The following is a 17,853-nucleotide window of genomic DNA, read 5'->3' on the forward strand; positions in this document are numbered from 1 at the left end:
GTGCATGAAGTTTAAATATTTAGTTAAACTGCAATGACTAATGAAAGGAATTTATAATAAGAACAACATCATCCAGTGGAACAATGGATCATTCTGCAGCCACAAGCCACACTAGAGTCTGCTGTTATCAGTTTTCAGCAGCACAATAGTCTCAACCCAGAAATGCAGAATGGTTTAAAAAAAATGCACACTGCTAAAGCTGGATCGAAAAGCAAATTTAAGACACAATTCCTCTAAAGAAACTTAGCAGCAATCATTTTAGTGTGCACAAGAGCTGTACAGACAAAATTACAACTAAAATATAACTTCACCTTTGTTCGTTAGAAAGAGTAATGCAATATGATGCATCTTTTTACTGTACTACATTCAAGGGCACATGCAGCCAAATACAAAGGGTCTGGCATTTTTTTTTGTTCGAGACAAAAACAATTGCAGATGTTGGAATCCTAAGTAGACAGGCAAGAGGCTGGAAGAACACAGCAAGCCAGGCAGCATCAGGAGGTGGAGAAGTCGACGTTTCGGGTGTAACTCTTCTTCAGGGCTCAGGATGGGTGTAGGGGGCTGCTGATAAAGATAGTGGCGGAGGCAGGGTGGTGAAGTGGACATAGGTGTGTCGGGGGGGGGGGGTGGGAAAAAATGAGTCAGGAGATGGAGAGGGAGGTTACTTGAACTTGGAGAACTGTGTCGAGTCCTCCAGGCTGCAGGGAGTGGGAAGGGGAACTAAAATGGATGGGGACCTCCCAATCCCACTTCCTTTCTGACATGACCATCCTTGGCCTCCTCCATTGCCACAACCAACCACACCGTAAACTGGAGGAAAACACCTTAGCTTCCACCTAGGCAGCCAACAACCTGAAGGACTCAACACCGAGTTCTCCAATTTCAAATAACCTCCCTTCCCAGCCCCTCCCCCCTCCCTTCCATGAACTGGATTCTAGTAGCACTTTTTATAATTTATAGTCAAATCCAATCCTGCCAGGCCTTTTAATATGGGTGGAACAAAGTCCGTCAGTCCATCCATCCGTCTATGTGATACAGCCTGTTGTCCATATTGAGAGAATATAACCTTGTTGGATTATATACACATGAAACAAAGCAAAGGACTATGGCACTGCTGTGCAAACTCTTTCCCAGTGTGACCCTATTTTAGTTCACTACCTCCAAGAGGAGGAGGAAATAAATACAATGCTTATTCGAGAAACATAGGGAAATTAATGGGGTTAAAGGCTAATCTCTAAATGGGGCTAAAGAATGACCCAAGTTCCTAGACTGGAGTTGCATTTTTGGACATTAAAGACAGTATTGGCAGAAATCCAAGATGGAGGACGGGAAAAATTTCTGGCTGTAAGAGCTGCTCCTTTTTTTGAGGTATTTTAGGTGTTGGAGGTGATTTCCTCGAATTCCAGGAGCAGCAATTACTGTTTTATATGCTGTTGCATTGTTTTGGAACTTTGGAAAAAAAAATCAAAACAACACCAGTTTTAAAGGGAGAAGAGCAGACAAAGGAAGCACATGGACTGTGCACGAGAGAGCGAGAGCGAACCTGCGCAGTTACTGTCTTTGCTGTTTGAATTAGTGTATCGCTGGACATAGAGTGCATCTGGGAAAATTAACCGTGAAATTCACAACTAACCTTGGAGGAACTGTTGGGCGAAGTTCACAGCACAGAATCAGATAAGTTAATTGTTGTTTTCAGTCTGTCCAAGAGAAAGGCTGCAGTAGTGAGGATAGTGGATTCTTTCTTGATTATGTGTTTTTGGAGATAAGTCTCTTGATTAAACTTAAAATATAAGCCATAGCTATTAATTTGACCTGGGGCAGTGTTTGTAGAGGAATAGTGTTATTTTCTGGGTCTGTAGATTGTGAAAGAGCAAAAAATGGCCTTTGCAGTGATATGTACTTCTTGTCAGATGTGGGAGTTTAAACAGAGTTTAAGGGTTACTGCAGATTATATCTGCCAAAAAATGCTGTTGGATACAAATCTTATCAGATCGAGTGAAATCAGTTGGAGAGACAGATAGAAGCGATGAGGAATTTGCAACAGCAACAGTATGTGATGGATGGCAGTTATAGGAAGGGAGAAAGTCTCAGATACAGTCACATAGATGGGTTAACTCCAGGAAGGATGAGAGAGGTCGGCACCTAGGGCAGGAGTCTTTTGTAGATATACCTATTTCAAACAGGTATGCTGTTTTGGAAAATGTAGGGGGTGATGGATTCTCAGGGGAACGTAGCACGAGCAGCCAATGTTTCTGGTATTGAAACTGGCTCTAATGCAACGAAGGGTACGTCGGCTTCCAAGAGATCAATTGTGTTAGGGGATTCTGTAGTCAGAGGTACAGACAGACGTTTCAGTGGCCAACAGAGAAAAATCAGAATGGTGTGTTGTTTCCCTGGTGCCAAGATCAAGGATGCCTCAGAGAGGGTGCAGAATGTTTTCACGGGGGAGAGGGGCCAGCAGGAGGTCATTGTCCACATTGGAACCAACGAAATAGGAAGGGAAAAGGTTGAGATTCTGAAGGGAGATTAGAGAGAGTTAGGCAGAAATTTAAAAAGGAGGTTTTTAAGGGTAGTAATATCTGGATTACTCCCAGTGCTACGAGCTAGTAAGGGCAGGAATAGGAGGATACAGCAAATGAATGCATGGCTGAAGAGCTGATGTATGGGAGAAGGATTCACATTTTTGGATCATTGGAATTGCTTTTGGGGTGGAAGTGACCTGTACAAGAAGGACGGATTACACCTAAATTGGAAGGGGACTAATATACTGACAGGGAAATTTGCTAGAACTGCTTGGGAGGATTTAAACTAGTAAGGTGGGGGGGGATGGGACCCAGGGAGATAGTGAGGAAAGAGATCGATTGGAGACGGGTACAGCTGAGAACAGAAGTGGATCAAACAGTCAGGGACAAGGTAGGACTAATAAATTAAACTGCATTTATATCAATGCAAGGGGCCTAACAGGGAAGGCAGATGAACTCAGGGCATGGTTAGCAACATGGGACTGGGATATCATAGCAATTGCTGAAACATGGCTCAGGGATGGGCAGGACTGGCAGCTTAATGTTCCAGGATACAAATGCTACAGGAAGGATAGAACAGGAGGCGAGAGAGGAGTGGGAGTGGCATTTTTCATAAGGGATAGCTTTACAGCTGTGCTGAGGGAGGATATTCCTGGAAATACATCCAGGGAAGTTATTTGGGTGGAACTGAGAAATAAGAAAGGAATGATCACCTTATTGGGATTGTATTATAGACCCCCCCCCCAATAGTCAGAGGGAAACTGAGAAACAAACTTCTAAGGAGATCTCAGCTATCTGTAAAAAAAAAAGGGTGGTTATGGTAGGGGATTTTAACTTTCCAAACATCAACTGGGACTGCTATATAGTGTTAAAGATTTAGATGGAGAGGAATTTCTTAAGTGCGTACAAGACAATTTTCTGATTCAGTTTGTGGATGTACCTACTAGAGAAGGTGCAAAACTTGACCTACTCTTGGGAAATAAGGCAGGGCAGGTGACGGAGGTGTCAGTGGGGGAGTACTTTGGGGGCAGCGACCATAATTCTATTTGTTTTAAAATAGTGATGGAAAAGGATAGAGCAGATCTAAAAGTTGAAGTTCTAAATTGGAGAAAGGCCAATTTTGACGGTATTAGGCAAGAACTTTCAAAAGCTGATTGGAGGCAGATGTTCGCAGGTAAAGGGACGGCTGGAAAATGGGAAGCCTTCAGAAATGAGATAACACGAATCCAGAGAAAGTATATTCCTGTCAGGGTGAAAGGGAAGGCTGGTAGGTATAGGGGATGCTGGATGACTAAAGAAATTGAGGGTTTGGTTAAGAAAAAGGAGGAAGCATATGTCAGGTACAGAAAGGATAGACTGAGTGAATCCTTAGAAGAGTATAAAGAAAGTAGGAGTATACTTAATAGGGAAATCAGGAGGGCAAAACAGGGACATGAGATAGCTTTGGCAAATAGAATTAAAGGAGAATCCAAAAGGGTTTTTACAAATATATTAAAGGACAAAAGGGTAACTAGGGAGAGAATAGGGCACCTCAAAGATCAGCAAGGAGGCCTTTGTGTGGAGCCACAAAAAAAATGGGGGAGATACTAAATGAATATTTTGCATCAGTATTTACTGTGGAAAAGGATATAGAAGATATAGACTATAGGGAAATAGAGGGTGACATCTTGCAAAATGCCCAGATTACAGAGGAAGAAGTGCTGGATGTCTTGAAACGGGTAAAGGTGGATAAATCCCCAGAACCTGATCAGGTGTACCCGAGAACACTGTGGGAAGCTAGAGAAGTGATTGCTGGGCCTCTTGCTGAGACATTTGTATCATCGATAGTCACAGGTGAGGTGCCGGAAGACTGGAGGTTGGCAAATGTGGTGCCACTGTTTAAGGGCAGTAAAGACAAGCCAGGGAGCTATAGACCAGTGAGCCTGACCTCGGTGGTGGGCAAGTTGTTGGAGGGAATCCTGTGGGACAGGACGTACATGCATTTGGAAAGGCAAGGACTAATTCTGGATAGTCAACATGGCTTTGCGTGGGAAATCATATCTCAAACTTGATTGAGTTTTTTGAAGAAGTAACAAAGAAGATTGATGAGGGCAGAGCAGTAGTTGTGATCTATATGGACTTCAGTAAGGCGTTCGACAAGGTTCCCATGGGAGACTGATTAGCAAGGTTAGATCTCATGGAATACTGGGAGAACTAGCCATTTGAATACAGAACTGGCTCAAAGGTAGAAGACAGAGGGTGGTGGTGGAGGGTTGTTTTTCAGACTGGAGGCCTGTGACCAGTGGAGTGCCACAAGGATCGGTGCTGGGCCCTCTACTTTTTGTCATTTACATAAATAATTTGGATGCGACTATAACAGGTACAGTTATTAAGTTTGCAGATGACACAAAAATTGGAGGTGTAGTGCACAGCGGAAAAGGTTACCTCAGATTACAATAGGATCTGGACCAGATGGGCCAATGGGCTGAGAACTGCCAGGTGGAGTTTAATTCAGATAAGTGTGAGGTGCTGCATTTTGGGAAAGCAAATCTTAGCAGGACGTATACACTTAATGGTAAGGTCCTAGGGAGTGTTGCTGAACAAAGAGACCTTGGAGTGCAGGTTCATAGCTCCTTGAAAAGTGGAGTCGTAGGTAGATAGGATAGTGAAGAGGGCGTTTGGTATGCTTTCCTTTATTGGTCAGAGCATTGAGTACAGGAGTTGGGAGGTTATGTTGCGGCTGTAGAGGACATTGGTTAGGCCACTGTTGGAGTACTGCATGCAATTCTGGTCTCCTTCCTATCGGAAAGATGTTGTGAAACTTGAAAGGGTTCAGAAAAAAATTACAAAGACGTTGCCAGGGTTGGAGGACCTGAGCTACATGGAGAGGCTGAACAGGCTGGGGCTGTTTTTCCTGGAGCGTCGGAGGCTGAAGGGTGACCTTATAGTGGTTTACAAAATTATGAGGGGCATGGATAGGATAAATAGACAAAGTCTTTTCCCTGGGGTCGGAGAGTCCAGAACTCGAGGGCATAGATTTAGGGCGAGAGGGGAAGGATATAAAAGAGACCTAAGGGGCAACTTTTTCACAAAGAAAAAGTGTCTGTGTATGGAATGAGCTGCCAGAGGAAGTGGTGGAGGCTGGTACAATTGCAACATTTAAGAGGCATTTGAATGGGTATATGAATAGGAAGGGCTTGAGGGATATGGACCGGATGCTGGCAGGTGGGACTAGATTGGGTTGGGATATCTGGTCTGCATGGACATGTTGGACCAAAGGGTCGGTTTCCATGCTGTACATCTCTATGACTCTAAATAGTGGATACACTGATAACAATCTTCCAAAAATGCTTAGATTCTTGAAAAGTCCCAGAAGACTGGGAAACTGCCAATATAACATCCTTAATTCAAAAAGGGAGAGAAACAAAATCAGGTCAGTTAGCTTGACATTTGTCATTGGGAAAACGTTAAGAGTATTACAAAGGACATAACAGCAGAGCACTTAGAAATGCATGTTATAATTATGAGTCAGCACTGTTTCCTAACAAACTTATTACAATTCCTTGAAGGGATAACAAGCAGGATGGTTAAAGAAGACCCAGCAGTTGCGATATATTTAGACTTCTAACATTTGATAAGGTATGCACATAATGTCAGTTACTAAGAGCTAACGGAAGACAAAAATAGTTGGTGAGGATGACACAAAGTCTGTGAACGTATATGGATAGGTTAACTGAGCTAAAAATTGGCAGGTACAATATAATGTGGGAAACAGACAGTTATGCATTTGGTAGGAAGAATAGAGAAACTGAATATGGGGAAAACTGCAGAAAGTTACAGCAAAGGGATTTGTGGCCTTGTAGATAATCAGAAAAGGCTAGTGCATAAGTTCAGCCAGTAATAGGGAAGGTAAATGAAATACTGGCCTTTATTTCAAAAGGGAATGGAGGACAAAAATAGGAAGGTCTTGCAAAAACTATACAAGGTAAGGTAAATCACACTGAGAATAGTATAAGCAGTTTAGGTTTCTTTATCTAAGGCAAGGCACACTGATATTGGCGACAATCCAGAAAAAGGTTCACTCAGTAGATTCCAGCACTGAAGGATTTTCTGAGAAGTGGAGCAGCTTCTGTTTGCAGTCATTAAGGCTTACAAGAATGAGGGCAATCTTGCTAAAACATTTTGAAAAATTCTGAGAGATTGTTTTCCTTTGAGGGGAGGGTCTAGGAACACAGCATAATCACAGAGTAAGGAGTTGCTTCTTTAAAACAAGAGGAGGAGGAATTACCTAGATGCGGGGTAAGTAAGCAAGCCTGAGACAGATTCATTAGTAAGAGTAGAGGGTTAAAAGGGAAAGGTCAGAAAGTGGAGTTGAGGATCAAAAAGGCCTACTTTAATTCTCACATTTTATAGTGTTGCCATGTTGCCAGAAGTCTCAGTGAAGCCACTCCTTCCACCCCATTCATTTCAAGTACCTTCTCTCCCCTTTTACACAACGCCTCACACAAGACGAAGGTGAGAAAATCCAGTAATCCTGTGCCAGAGAGGTTGGTGCAGGAAGAAATGTAGGAAAGAGTTCTGCAGGTTGCGCAACAAAGCAGTGGCAATAGGAAGTGTGACCTCTACTTCCTCCAATCACAGAAAGCGAGTCAGGTTGATGACAGAGTATACAGAATGCAGGCATGCAAAAGAAAGAGAAAAAAAGAGAGACACCCCAAGTGACAGTTCTGTCAGACCTGGCAATGGTCAGAGAAAAGTTGAAAAACAAAAGGACAACTAAAAATTCTATGAGGGTGGGAAGGGAAGGAGGTGGGAAGAAATCAAATACAATTGTAATGAAAGCTAATTTTACATTTTAGTTTATGCTACAACTGAAAATTTTCCTGTTTATACATCTTCAAAATGACATGCAAAAACTAAGTTTAGGCCTTTCCATTCTGCAAGGAAAAAAAAATCTATGATAAATGACACAGCAACTCAAACAAAATATTTTAAATAACTTTTTCAGGTGACTTGAATGCCAATTGCACAACAGCATTAGTACACTTATGTTCAATACCAAATATTTCAACCTAAATTTTCAGAATTTGGAAATTTACAGAAACTTACACAATAAACTAAGCTTAGAGAATCCAGCTCCTTTGCTTAAGGCCAACTTTAGCTACTGCTCAAAAGAGGGCTCAATGTTTGCATGAGTATACATGACATATTTAGAGTTTCTAATATTGCCTCTTTCTTACCTGTAAATTCCATTCAAAGTTGATAATTACACAGAGGCCTGTAGTTAATTTCTTTTGAATTGCTCCAAGTCACGAATATTGCCAAAATTGGCTCAACACACAAAAACACTAACATTTAATGGGAAGAATATTTATAAACAAAGATTGGTTGAATGTGGAGGATGAAAGTAAAAATGGTAACAGGCAGATAGAAACGATGGCAACAACACTAGTTGAGGTCTGGGAATAAATTAATGTAAACCTAGATCAACAATCGCAGACTTGGGTCTTGGAATGTGTAGCTGTGACATGCTTCTTTTTTAAAAATGTTAAGATGCAAGTAGGTTTCAGGCAAACTAATTTTCTTCAATTAGTTTTTCCGAAACCAAAATGCTTTTTTTAAAAAACCTTTTAGAAGAAGTCAAATTACAGCACACACTGGGTACATTTCTCTTTCAACTTGCCATACTATCTCCCTCACAATTATTTTTGGAGAATGAAGCTTTTTTAATACATCAGGATTTCAGTAGAAGAAAAATGGTATTTGCATTTACTTTAAACTCTAAATTTCTAGTCTTCTGACAACTTAAATTTGTTAAGCTTGCCAACACAACTTCGAAGCAAAATGGAGGACTGGAGATGCTGGAGATCAGAGTCAACATTAGAGTAGTGTTGGAAAAAGCACAGCAGGTCAGGCAGCATCTGAGGGGCAGGAAAATTGACATTTCGGGCTAGAGCTTTCATCAGGAATGAGGCTGGAACCCTCGGGGGTGGAGAGATAAATGGGAGGTGTGGGGCTGGGAAGAAAGAGTGCAATAGGTGGATGGAGGTGGGGTAAAGGTGATAGGTCAGAGAGGAGGGTGGAACGGATAGATGAGAAAGAAGATTGACAGGTGGGACAGGTCACAAGGGTAGTGCTGAGCTGGCAGGTTGGAAATGGGGTAAGGTGGGCGGAGGGGAAGTGAGGAAACTGGTGAAGTCCACATTGATGCCCTGGGGTTGAAAGGTTCAGAGGCAGAAGGTGAGGGGCTAGATATGGCGGAAGTGCAGGAATTGGGAATACAGGATAGCATTTTTGCAGGAGGTTCCAACCTGCCAGCTTAGCACCACCATCATGACCTGTCCCACTTGTCAATCTTCTTTCCCATTTTTCTCTCCACCTTCCTCTCCGACCTATCACCTTTATCCTACTCAACTACCTTCTCCCCAGCCCCACCACCTTCCATTTATTTCTCCACCCCCAAGGCTTCCAGCCTCGTTCCTGATGAAGGGCTCCTGCCCGAAATGTCGATTTTCCTGCTCCTCTGATGCTACCTGACCTGCTGTGCTTTTCCAGCACCACTCTAATCATAACACAACTTCTAACTTAGCAGATGGCACCAACTTCTCTAGTCAGAGAAATGTTAAATACTTCCGTTCTATCATCCAATTATACTGAAGAACGACCATAGTATATTCAGCATAGGAGGCCATTCAGCCCATCATGTCCATGCTAGTCTACATGAAGCCCGTGGAGGCTATGGCAACACTCATGAAAATATAGATACTATTTGAATGTTACAAGTGTTTCTAATTAATCACTTTGCATCATCAGAAGGATATGATTTTTGGGCTTGTGGGGACACAGTAGAAATTTACCAAAATGCTGCTGGAACTGAAAGGGTCAGAGCCATAACAAAAGATTGGATGGGCTAGGATTGCAGCTGCAAAGTTGAGAAAGGACCTGTTGGAGGTGTATGAGATTTTGAGGGGCATGGATAGGATTGATAGGAAAACACGTTACATTAGATGAGGTCAGTAATTGAGGAACAGTAGAGGTAGAAGGCAAACAGGGAGAATTGAGAGTTGTTTTCATTCAGAGTGATGGGAGTTTGGAACTCACTACCTACAGTGACCCAAAATGTACTTCGGTTGTGGTCAAACCAGGACTTTATACAGTTCTGGCAAAACTCCTTGCTTTTGTATGCGGTGTCTTAGCTATGTCTTCTTAACCATTTTATCCATCAGCTTGCTACTTTCAGAAATCTTTGAATAGGTACACCATAGTCCATCTGAGCTTTAGTACTTTCCAAGTTCCTGCCTGTCTTAGCATCATCCCTTAACTTGTCTGCCCTCCCCAATATTATTGGCTTTCTTCCTCTCCACAGAACAGAACAGACAATGCATAATATTGATCTAAATAATTTGGTTAAAAATAATTTCAATGGTGGAGTCCACTGGCAGAATGTTTCCTCATTCAGGATTATAATTCCATGCACAACCATTTTGTTCAAAGAAGATATACTGCAAATCGAAGAACAAACAATTATTTGCTGTTCATAATTGGTGTTAACAGGTTTGCTCGCTGAGCTGAAAAGGTTCCTGTTCAGACGTTTCGTCACCATAGTTGGTAACATCTTCAGTGAGCCTCCGGACGAAGCACTGCTGTTGGTTCCTGCTTTCTATTTATATGTTTGGGTTTGTGTTGGTGATGTCATTTCCTGTTCTTTTTCTCAGCAGGGATAAATTGGGTCCAAGTCAATGCGTTTGTTGATAGAATTTCAATTAGAATGCCATGCTTCAAGGAATTCCCGTGCGGGTCTCTGTTTGGCTTGTCCTAGGATGGATGTGTTGTCCCATTCGAAGTGGCGTCCTTCCTCACCTGTGCATAAAGGATACTACTGAGAGAGGGTCATGTCGTGTTGTGGCTAGTTGATATTCATGTATCCTGGTGGCTAGTTTTCTGTCTGTTTGTCCAATGTAGTATTTGTTACAGTCCTTACACAGTATTTTGTAAATGACATTTGTTTTCCTTGTTGGCTGTAAAGAGTCTTTCAAGTTCATTAGCTGCCGTTTTAGCCTGTAGGTGGGTTTGTGGGCTACTATGATGCCAAGGGATCGGAGTAAGAACCGGAAATGACATCGCCATAGGATATGAGATCACACCAGAAAATTACATCACCAACCCAAACATATAAATAGAAAGCAGCAGTCATCAGCAGTGCTTCGTCCGGAGGCTTACTGAAGATGTTATCTACTATGGTGATGAAACGTCTGAAAATTAACCTTCCTGCTTAGCGAGCAAATCTACATCCAGGAACTGGCTATTAAGTCCAAAAGGAACAGCCAATTCTTCATTTGGCAATGTTGCAAAGGTGTAGGGAATAACTGGGGATGGCGGAAGGAAAGTGCAGAGGTTTGGTAAAGAGTGGGGCTTTTTTTTTAAAAAAAGTTCTATCAATCAATGTGAGATGTGAAGAAAGCTGGAGTCGTTTTTTTATCAATGTACAAAGAAATGTCTACAAGTGTTGCTTAACCTATTACATAAGAAAAAGAAAAGTCAATTGGTCCTAAAAGAATTCTATGTGTTGTCAATCAAAACAAAACCAAAACTACTAGTTGAATTGGGGTTTATTTTGCCTATCAGGAAAACACAAAGCAGATTGAAAATAGCAGTAAAAAAAATGTATGAAACAGATCTATAGAAGGTGGTTAAACAAAAGTACAGACCAAAACTCTAATTTGTTAATATTCTTCAAGGTCAGAAAATGACTGTTTAGTTTAAAACATTTTGAAACCAATTTTAAGTACATGGCATTTTTTGGAAAAATGGGTTAGAAAGTAACACTGGGGGCAATTCCATATTGCCAAACTTCAGGTTAGAATCCTATTACTTGGCAGTTGCCTTCAGATGCAAAATCTGCACACAGTTCGCTGGGCATACCAAATTCAAATTATACTAAAAACCTTTACACGGACAGAAAAACGAGCATTCCTACCTTTTGTCTGATGCTCTAAGCACCTTGGCAAACACCTCAAGCTCACAGAATTCACCACCAAGTTGGCATAAGCGTCCTTGTTGATAAAGCTGCAAAAACCAATGGGGATTTAGTCAGGTCAGGAAAATTACATCGCTAATTATGAGCATTCACATCATATTTTGGTAACATTCAAGAGACAAAAATTGGTCCATTTCCCCAGTTTTACTAGTGCTTGCCATTGTTTTTGATGTTTCCCTTATTGTTTTAAAAGTAGCAGTTGTACGTAGTTTCTTTGCAGTCAAAGGTTAATGGATCACTGCCTACTGGGGCCAACCAATAACAATATCGAGCAAACCCAACTCAGGTGCAACTAAAGTGAAACTGTTATTTCCTTTATGGTGCAATGCAACAGGGAATTGCTTTTCGTTTTTTGCACCTGCCATTCTACAGTTTTTCAGCAAAGCTGCTAAATTAGACAATTTATACCCAAGATACTGTTGCTCCAGGCTCTCAATGGCAAGACGACAAAGACAGACAGTCAAACTCAATGATGGGATGAAAACAACAAACCACTCAAAATAGAAAGACTTAAGCATTAATCAAAAAAAAAGGAAGGCTGTAAAAGATAATTATAACTTAGATCACAAACTTCCACACTTAAATGAAAACTGTAGCAGTACCAGTAAAACCTTGGCTGAGTATACAATTTGATAATGAGACAGTTATCGTTCATCTTCTATTTCCACAGAATATTGTGTTAAGCATTGAAGATATTGTTTGAGCAGTGTGAACTACATTGATAGCTCAACCTGGAAACAGGACCATCAGAGGAATTACTCTGCAATTAAATCCCTAACTTCCATGACACATCATGAACTGGTGAAGCAAAGGAATGGCATGCACAAGTTAAGCAGCTCAGCATGAAATCCGACAAAGCTAGACCATAAAATGAGAAATTATGACCTATTGATATACATTTTGCAGTTAAACAGATACGCATTTGATATTCTAACTTAGCAATTCATAATAAAACACAACAGGAGTAAGGAGTGTAAATGAACTATTTTTACATAGATTGCTTCATACTGGGCACTGGATTAGTGGGGCTGGAAGAGCACAGCAGTTCAGGCAGCATCCAAGTTGCTTCGAAATCGACGTTTCGGGCAAAAGCCCTTCATCAGGAATAAAGGCAGTGAGCCTGAAGTGTGGAGAGATAAGCTAGAGGAGGGTGGGGGTGGGGAGAGAGTAGCACAGAGTACAATGGGTGAGTGGGGGAGGAGATGAAGGTGATAGGTCAAGGAGGAGAGGGTGGAGTGGATAGGTGGAAAAGGAGATAGGCAGGTAAGACAAGTCTGGACAAGTCATGGGAACAGTTACTGAGCTGGAAGTTTAGAACTAGGGTGAGGTGGGGGAAGGGGAAATGAGGAAACTGTTGAAGTCCACATTGATGCCCTGGGGTTGAAGTGTTCCGAGGCAGAAGATGAGGCGTTCTTCCTCCGGGCATCTGGTGGTGAGGGAGTGGCAGTGAAGGAGGCCTAGGACATCCATGTCCTCGGCAGAGTGGGAGGGGGAGTTGAAATGTTGGGCCACGGGGCAGTGTGGTTGATTGGTGCGGGTGTCCCGGAGATGTTCCCTAAAGCGCTCTGCTAGGAGGCGCCCAGTCTCCCCAATATAGAGGAGACCGCATCGGGAGCAACGGATACAATAAATGATATTAGTAGATGTGCAAGTAAAACTTTGATGGATGTGGAAGGCTCCTTTAGGGCCTTGGATAGAGGTGAGGGAGGTGGTGTGGGCGCAGGTTTTACAGTTCCTGCGGTGGCAGGGGAAAGTGCCAGGATTGGAGGGTGGGTTGTTTGGGGGCGTGGACCTGACCAGGTAGTCGCGGAGGGAACGGTCTTTGCGGAAGGCGGAAAGGGGTGGGGAGGGAAATATATCCCTGGTAGTGGGGTCTGTTTGGAGGTGACGGAAATGTCGGCGGATGATTTGGTTGGTTTATACTGGGCACTGTATAATTGTAAAGTTCCAGTGAGGAACTAATATGTTCAACCAGCTTCAGAACGTCATGCTTCTGGGAGATTTCTCCTATATTTCCTAGCAGTATATTGTTAATTAAATTGGAAAGACATAATCTGAACAGTGTAAATTACAATCTCTTGTGAATACTTTAACTAAGATCAGAACCAAAGGAAATACTACGCAATTAAATTTGTAATTTCAATATGTATTATTTTTTATACCTGTCTGGAATTTACCACAAAATTCATGCATTTCAAAACAAAAAAAAAAGGGTGTAACGGACAGGAGACGGATAAAATGAAATTCCCAATTCCTCTTTCCCATTTATCGATAATCAGTGCAGTTTAATTTTGAAAAGGCTGATCAACATATTCCCAAGCTCTTAGCAGCAGCAAACAATTTAAATGTAGCTATCATGCATTGGAGAATTTTTATTTACGTACACCTCAGAAAGTTGGTTGCTTTGTTAAAAGTTAAAATCACAACATCAAGTTATAGTCCAACAGGTTTATTTGCAAGTACAGTGGCTCAGTGGTGAGCACTGCTGCCTTATAACACCAGGGATCCAGGTTTGATTCCAGCTTAGGCGACTGTATGTGGAGTTTGCACATTCTCCCCCTGTCTGAGTGGATTTCCTCCGGGTGCTCTGGTTTTCTCCCAGAGCCTAAAGATGTGCAGATTATGTGAATTGGCCAAGCTAAATTGCCCATAGTGTTCAGGGGTGTGTAGGTTAAGTGCATTAGTCATGGGAACTGTAGAGTAATTGGGTAGAGGAATAGGTCTGGGTGGGATACTTTTTGGAGGGTGGCTCAGTCGTTAGCACTGCTGCCTCACAGCACCAGGGACCAGGTTCAATTCCAGCCTCTGGTGACTGTCTGTGTGGAATTTGCACACATTCTCCTCGTGTCTGCGTGGGTTTCCTCCAGATGCTCCAGTTTCCTCCCACAATCCAAAGGTGCGCAGGTTAGGTTAATTGGCCATGCTATATTGCCCACAGTGTTCACGGATGTGTAGGTTAGATGTATTAGTCAGAGGTAAGTATCGGGTCTGGGTGGGTTACTCTACAGAGGGTTCGTGTGGACTTGCTGGGCTGAATGGCCCATTCTACACTGTGGGGATTCTATGAGTACAAGCTTTCAGAACGCTGCTCCTTCATCAGATAGCTAGTTGGGCAAGATTACAGGACACAGAATTTATAATAAAAGTTCAAAATGTCATAGAACTGATGCGATGTATTGAACAAACCTAGATTGCTGTAAAGTCTTTAGTCACTTAGAATGGGGATGCAGGTTTTGATTCATTAATAGACAAATCCCAGAATTTATTCCAAGTCACAGTTCCCTGAAATAACTTAAGGTTTTATAAAACAAAAAGGTGGCATTTCAGCTCAGACAGACAATGCACTAAAGGTTTGAGGTTAGAGTCTGTTTGTACCATAATTGAGCCAGACTGTTCTATTTTCAAAGTAGGATTTTATAAAATGTCACATGGCCAGAGGAAGTGGAGGAGGCAGGCATAACTGCAACATTTAAAAGGCATCTGGATGGGTATATGAATAGCAAGCATTTAGAGGGATATGGGCCAAGTGTTGGCAAATAGGATTAGGTTAGGTTGGATATCTGCTCAGCATCGACAAGTTGGATGGAATGGTCTGTTTCCATGCTATACATTTCTATGATTGTATTTGCAGATAGTCTGTATGCAGCCAAATCTGCACATTTCAGGACTGATTTGAAATAAGTTCTGGGATTTGCATATTAACCAATTGAAACCTGTAATCCCATTCTAAGTGATTAAGGACCTAAAAGCAGTCTAGGTTTTCAGAACAGGCTGTAAAGAGTCTTTTAAAGCTTTTGGAAGGCACAACAGCAAGGTTTTTCTCTGATGCTTTGGCACTGCTGATGTCAATTTTCAGATTACCAAGAGTCTTTGGGGTTTTGAAATTGAAGTACGTAATATCAGAAAATTAACAACTGGATTACTGTCCATTGATTCACAATACAAGACAAAACATGTGTTTTTGATAGCAAGAACTAGATTCAATCACATGGTCAAAGGCCACTGACGTTCATGAGTCCATTTAATACAGAAATGTTTTCTTAAAAAACTAATATCTTCAATCCTACTTTAGTAATGATAAAAATGGTAAATTTAAGTCATTTGTGTTCTAGAATGAGTCACAGAAAAACAACTATGAAACCACAATTCAATGCATCAGAGTGTACTGGAATATTCAGAAGTAATTAGAAAGACACTTTCACTTAATTCTGACCAGGACAAAGTGTTATAGTAAAGATACCATTGCACATAAACTTGTGCTGCCACATATATATCCTACTTGTTAGGAAAATAAATCAAGTCAGCTCATTTGGTATCTAAGTCTAGCTTGAATGAAGTTGATTTTGTTTCGCTATGCTAGAAGACCAAGTGCGACAACAGAAATCCAGGATGCTCTGCAGGACTTATAGATATAACTACGGTTTCAGCAAGAGAAGGCTTTTGATATCCCTTGACACATTTACCTAAAAAAAAACCTGCAAAACACAATGCAAAAAAAATTTGATCTAACATCCACAGACTTTTTGGGGAAGTGGGTGGGGAGTCGTCACCCTCGGGTGACTGTGTGGAATTTGCCTGTTCTCCCTAGGTCTAGGTGGCTTTCCACTGGGTGCTCTGGTTTCCTCTCCAGTCCAAAGATGTGCTGGTTAGGTATATTAACCATGCTAATATTGTCTGTAGTGTCCAGAGATGTGTATGCTAGGTAGATTATAGCCATGGTGAATGTGGGGTTTTGGGACAGGGCTGTGGGGTGGGGGTGGGCCAGGGGCTGGGGCTGGGTGGGATGCCCTTCAGAGGGTCAGTACCGGTACATGATTTTCATATTTATGAACTTCTGCTACATTTCCAGGAGGTAATAACTTCAATACACCTACTCCATTGAATCTCTTATCGTTTTAAACCCCTCAATTCAAACCATTTATTCTCTGCCCATAACAACCCTTCAAATCTTAATTTTTCTGAATTTTCCAGTGCAGGTATAAACACTTTCCTTAGGCTACCCAATATGGTTTGCAATGCTCACGAGGTCTGACTAAGCATTCACAAGAAGCATCAAGGGCAGAAAAATTATTATAGAGCTGCTGTTTCCTCCGGGATTATGGAAAAAAATCTATGATTAATAGGCCTTAAAATTATACTACAGTTACGTAAACAGACAGGTAGAAATTATGGCAGGCACGTTACCTAGAAGTAAATCAACATTGGTTTTCTCAGAACAATGCCAACCACCTTCCACCACCACCAACATCCAGTAAAAAAAAAGTGTGTTCTATCTACGTGATGCACTGAATTCACCTAGGTTCCGGAAACAAACTTTCCAAAACCACAATCTCTACCACCTAGAAGGACAAGAGTAGCAGATGCATGGGAATACCACCACCAGCAGAAAGTTTCCCTCCAAGCCACATCACATTTTGACCTGGAACTATAATTGTTATTCCTTCATTGTCACTGGGTCAAAGTCCTGGAACTCCCCCTCAGAGCTATGGAAACAGTCAATTGCTTTTTGACTGCAGCAATTCAAAGAGAGGTAGTGCACTACACCTGCTACAGGGAAATAACAAGAATGCATAAAAGAGAAAAAAAAATCAAGATTAAAGATACTGGGTAAACATTTAGTCAATCTTATTGTCTACTAAAAAAAGGAATAATAGCAAATTAGCTTAGCCATCCAGACCCACTTTCAAAATCCAATTTATCCATTGTTAATGTTTCCTGATCCCAAGGCTTTTGTGTCAATTGAGAATTAAAACCAAGATGTTAAACACTCCATTTCTGACTATGTTATTTCAGCAAACATTTTTGACATCACAAATTCTTGAACTGGGGATAACTCCTCTTCTCTTCATCAAAACAGTGCCACAGGATCCTTTACAAAAGCTAAGCAGGAAGATAGGACGATGGCTTAATGTCTGATTGGAAGATGGTATTTCTGACAGTTGACATGGCTACACTGCCCTGCACAGGTCAGGCAGCATCTGAGGAGCTGGAGAAACAACGTTTTGGGCATAAGCCCTTCATCAGCAATGCTTCTTCAGATGCTGCCTGACGTGCTGTGCTTTTCCAGCACTACACTCTACTCTGATCTCCAGCATCTGCCATCTTCACTTTCTCCTGCCCTGGAGTATCAGCCTCGTTTTTTGTTCACAAGTCGCAGAACAGGCTGGAAGTACAGGTAGTTCTCCTATAATGCACGTTTATTCAACATAATTTGGTTGCAACATGATTTTTAATTGTGATCTTTTAAAAAAAGCAAACTCCCTTTCGCTGTTAAGCGATTGGATCCCCAGCACTAGCTGAACAGCAAAACCCAGC

At 41.7% G+C, this 17,853-nt stretch overlaps 1 protein-coding gene across 1 annotated transcript in view; it reads right to left on the reverse strand.

The window, feature by feature from the left end:
- The window catches only part of appbp2 (amyloid beta precursor protein (cytoplasmic tail) binding protein 2), a 90,294-nt gene that overhangs the window by 43,963 nt on the left and 28,478 nt on the right, over positions 1-17,853 (reverse strand). Inside the window, exon 2 of the mRNA XM_072589626.1 lies at positions 11,479-11,567. Coding sequence (XP_072445727.1) covers positions 11,479-11,567 — 89 coding nt within the window. The remainder of the gene's footprint in view (positions 1-11,478; positions 11,568-17,853) is intronic.

Source organism: Chiloscyllium punctatum, chromosome 19 (assembly GCF_047496795.1).
Source record: "Chiloscyllium punctatum isolate Juve2018m chromosome 19, sChiPun1.3, whole genome shotgun sequence".
NCBI classification, from domain to species: Eukaryota; Metazoa; Chordata; class Chondrichthyes; order Orectolobiformes; family Hemiscylliidae; genus Chiloscyllium; species Chiloscyllium punctatum.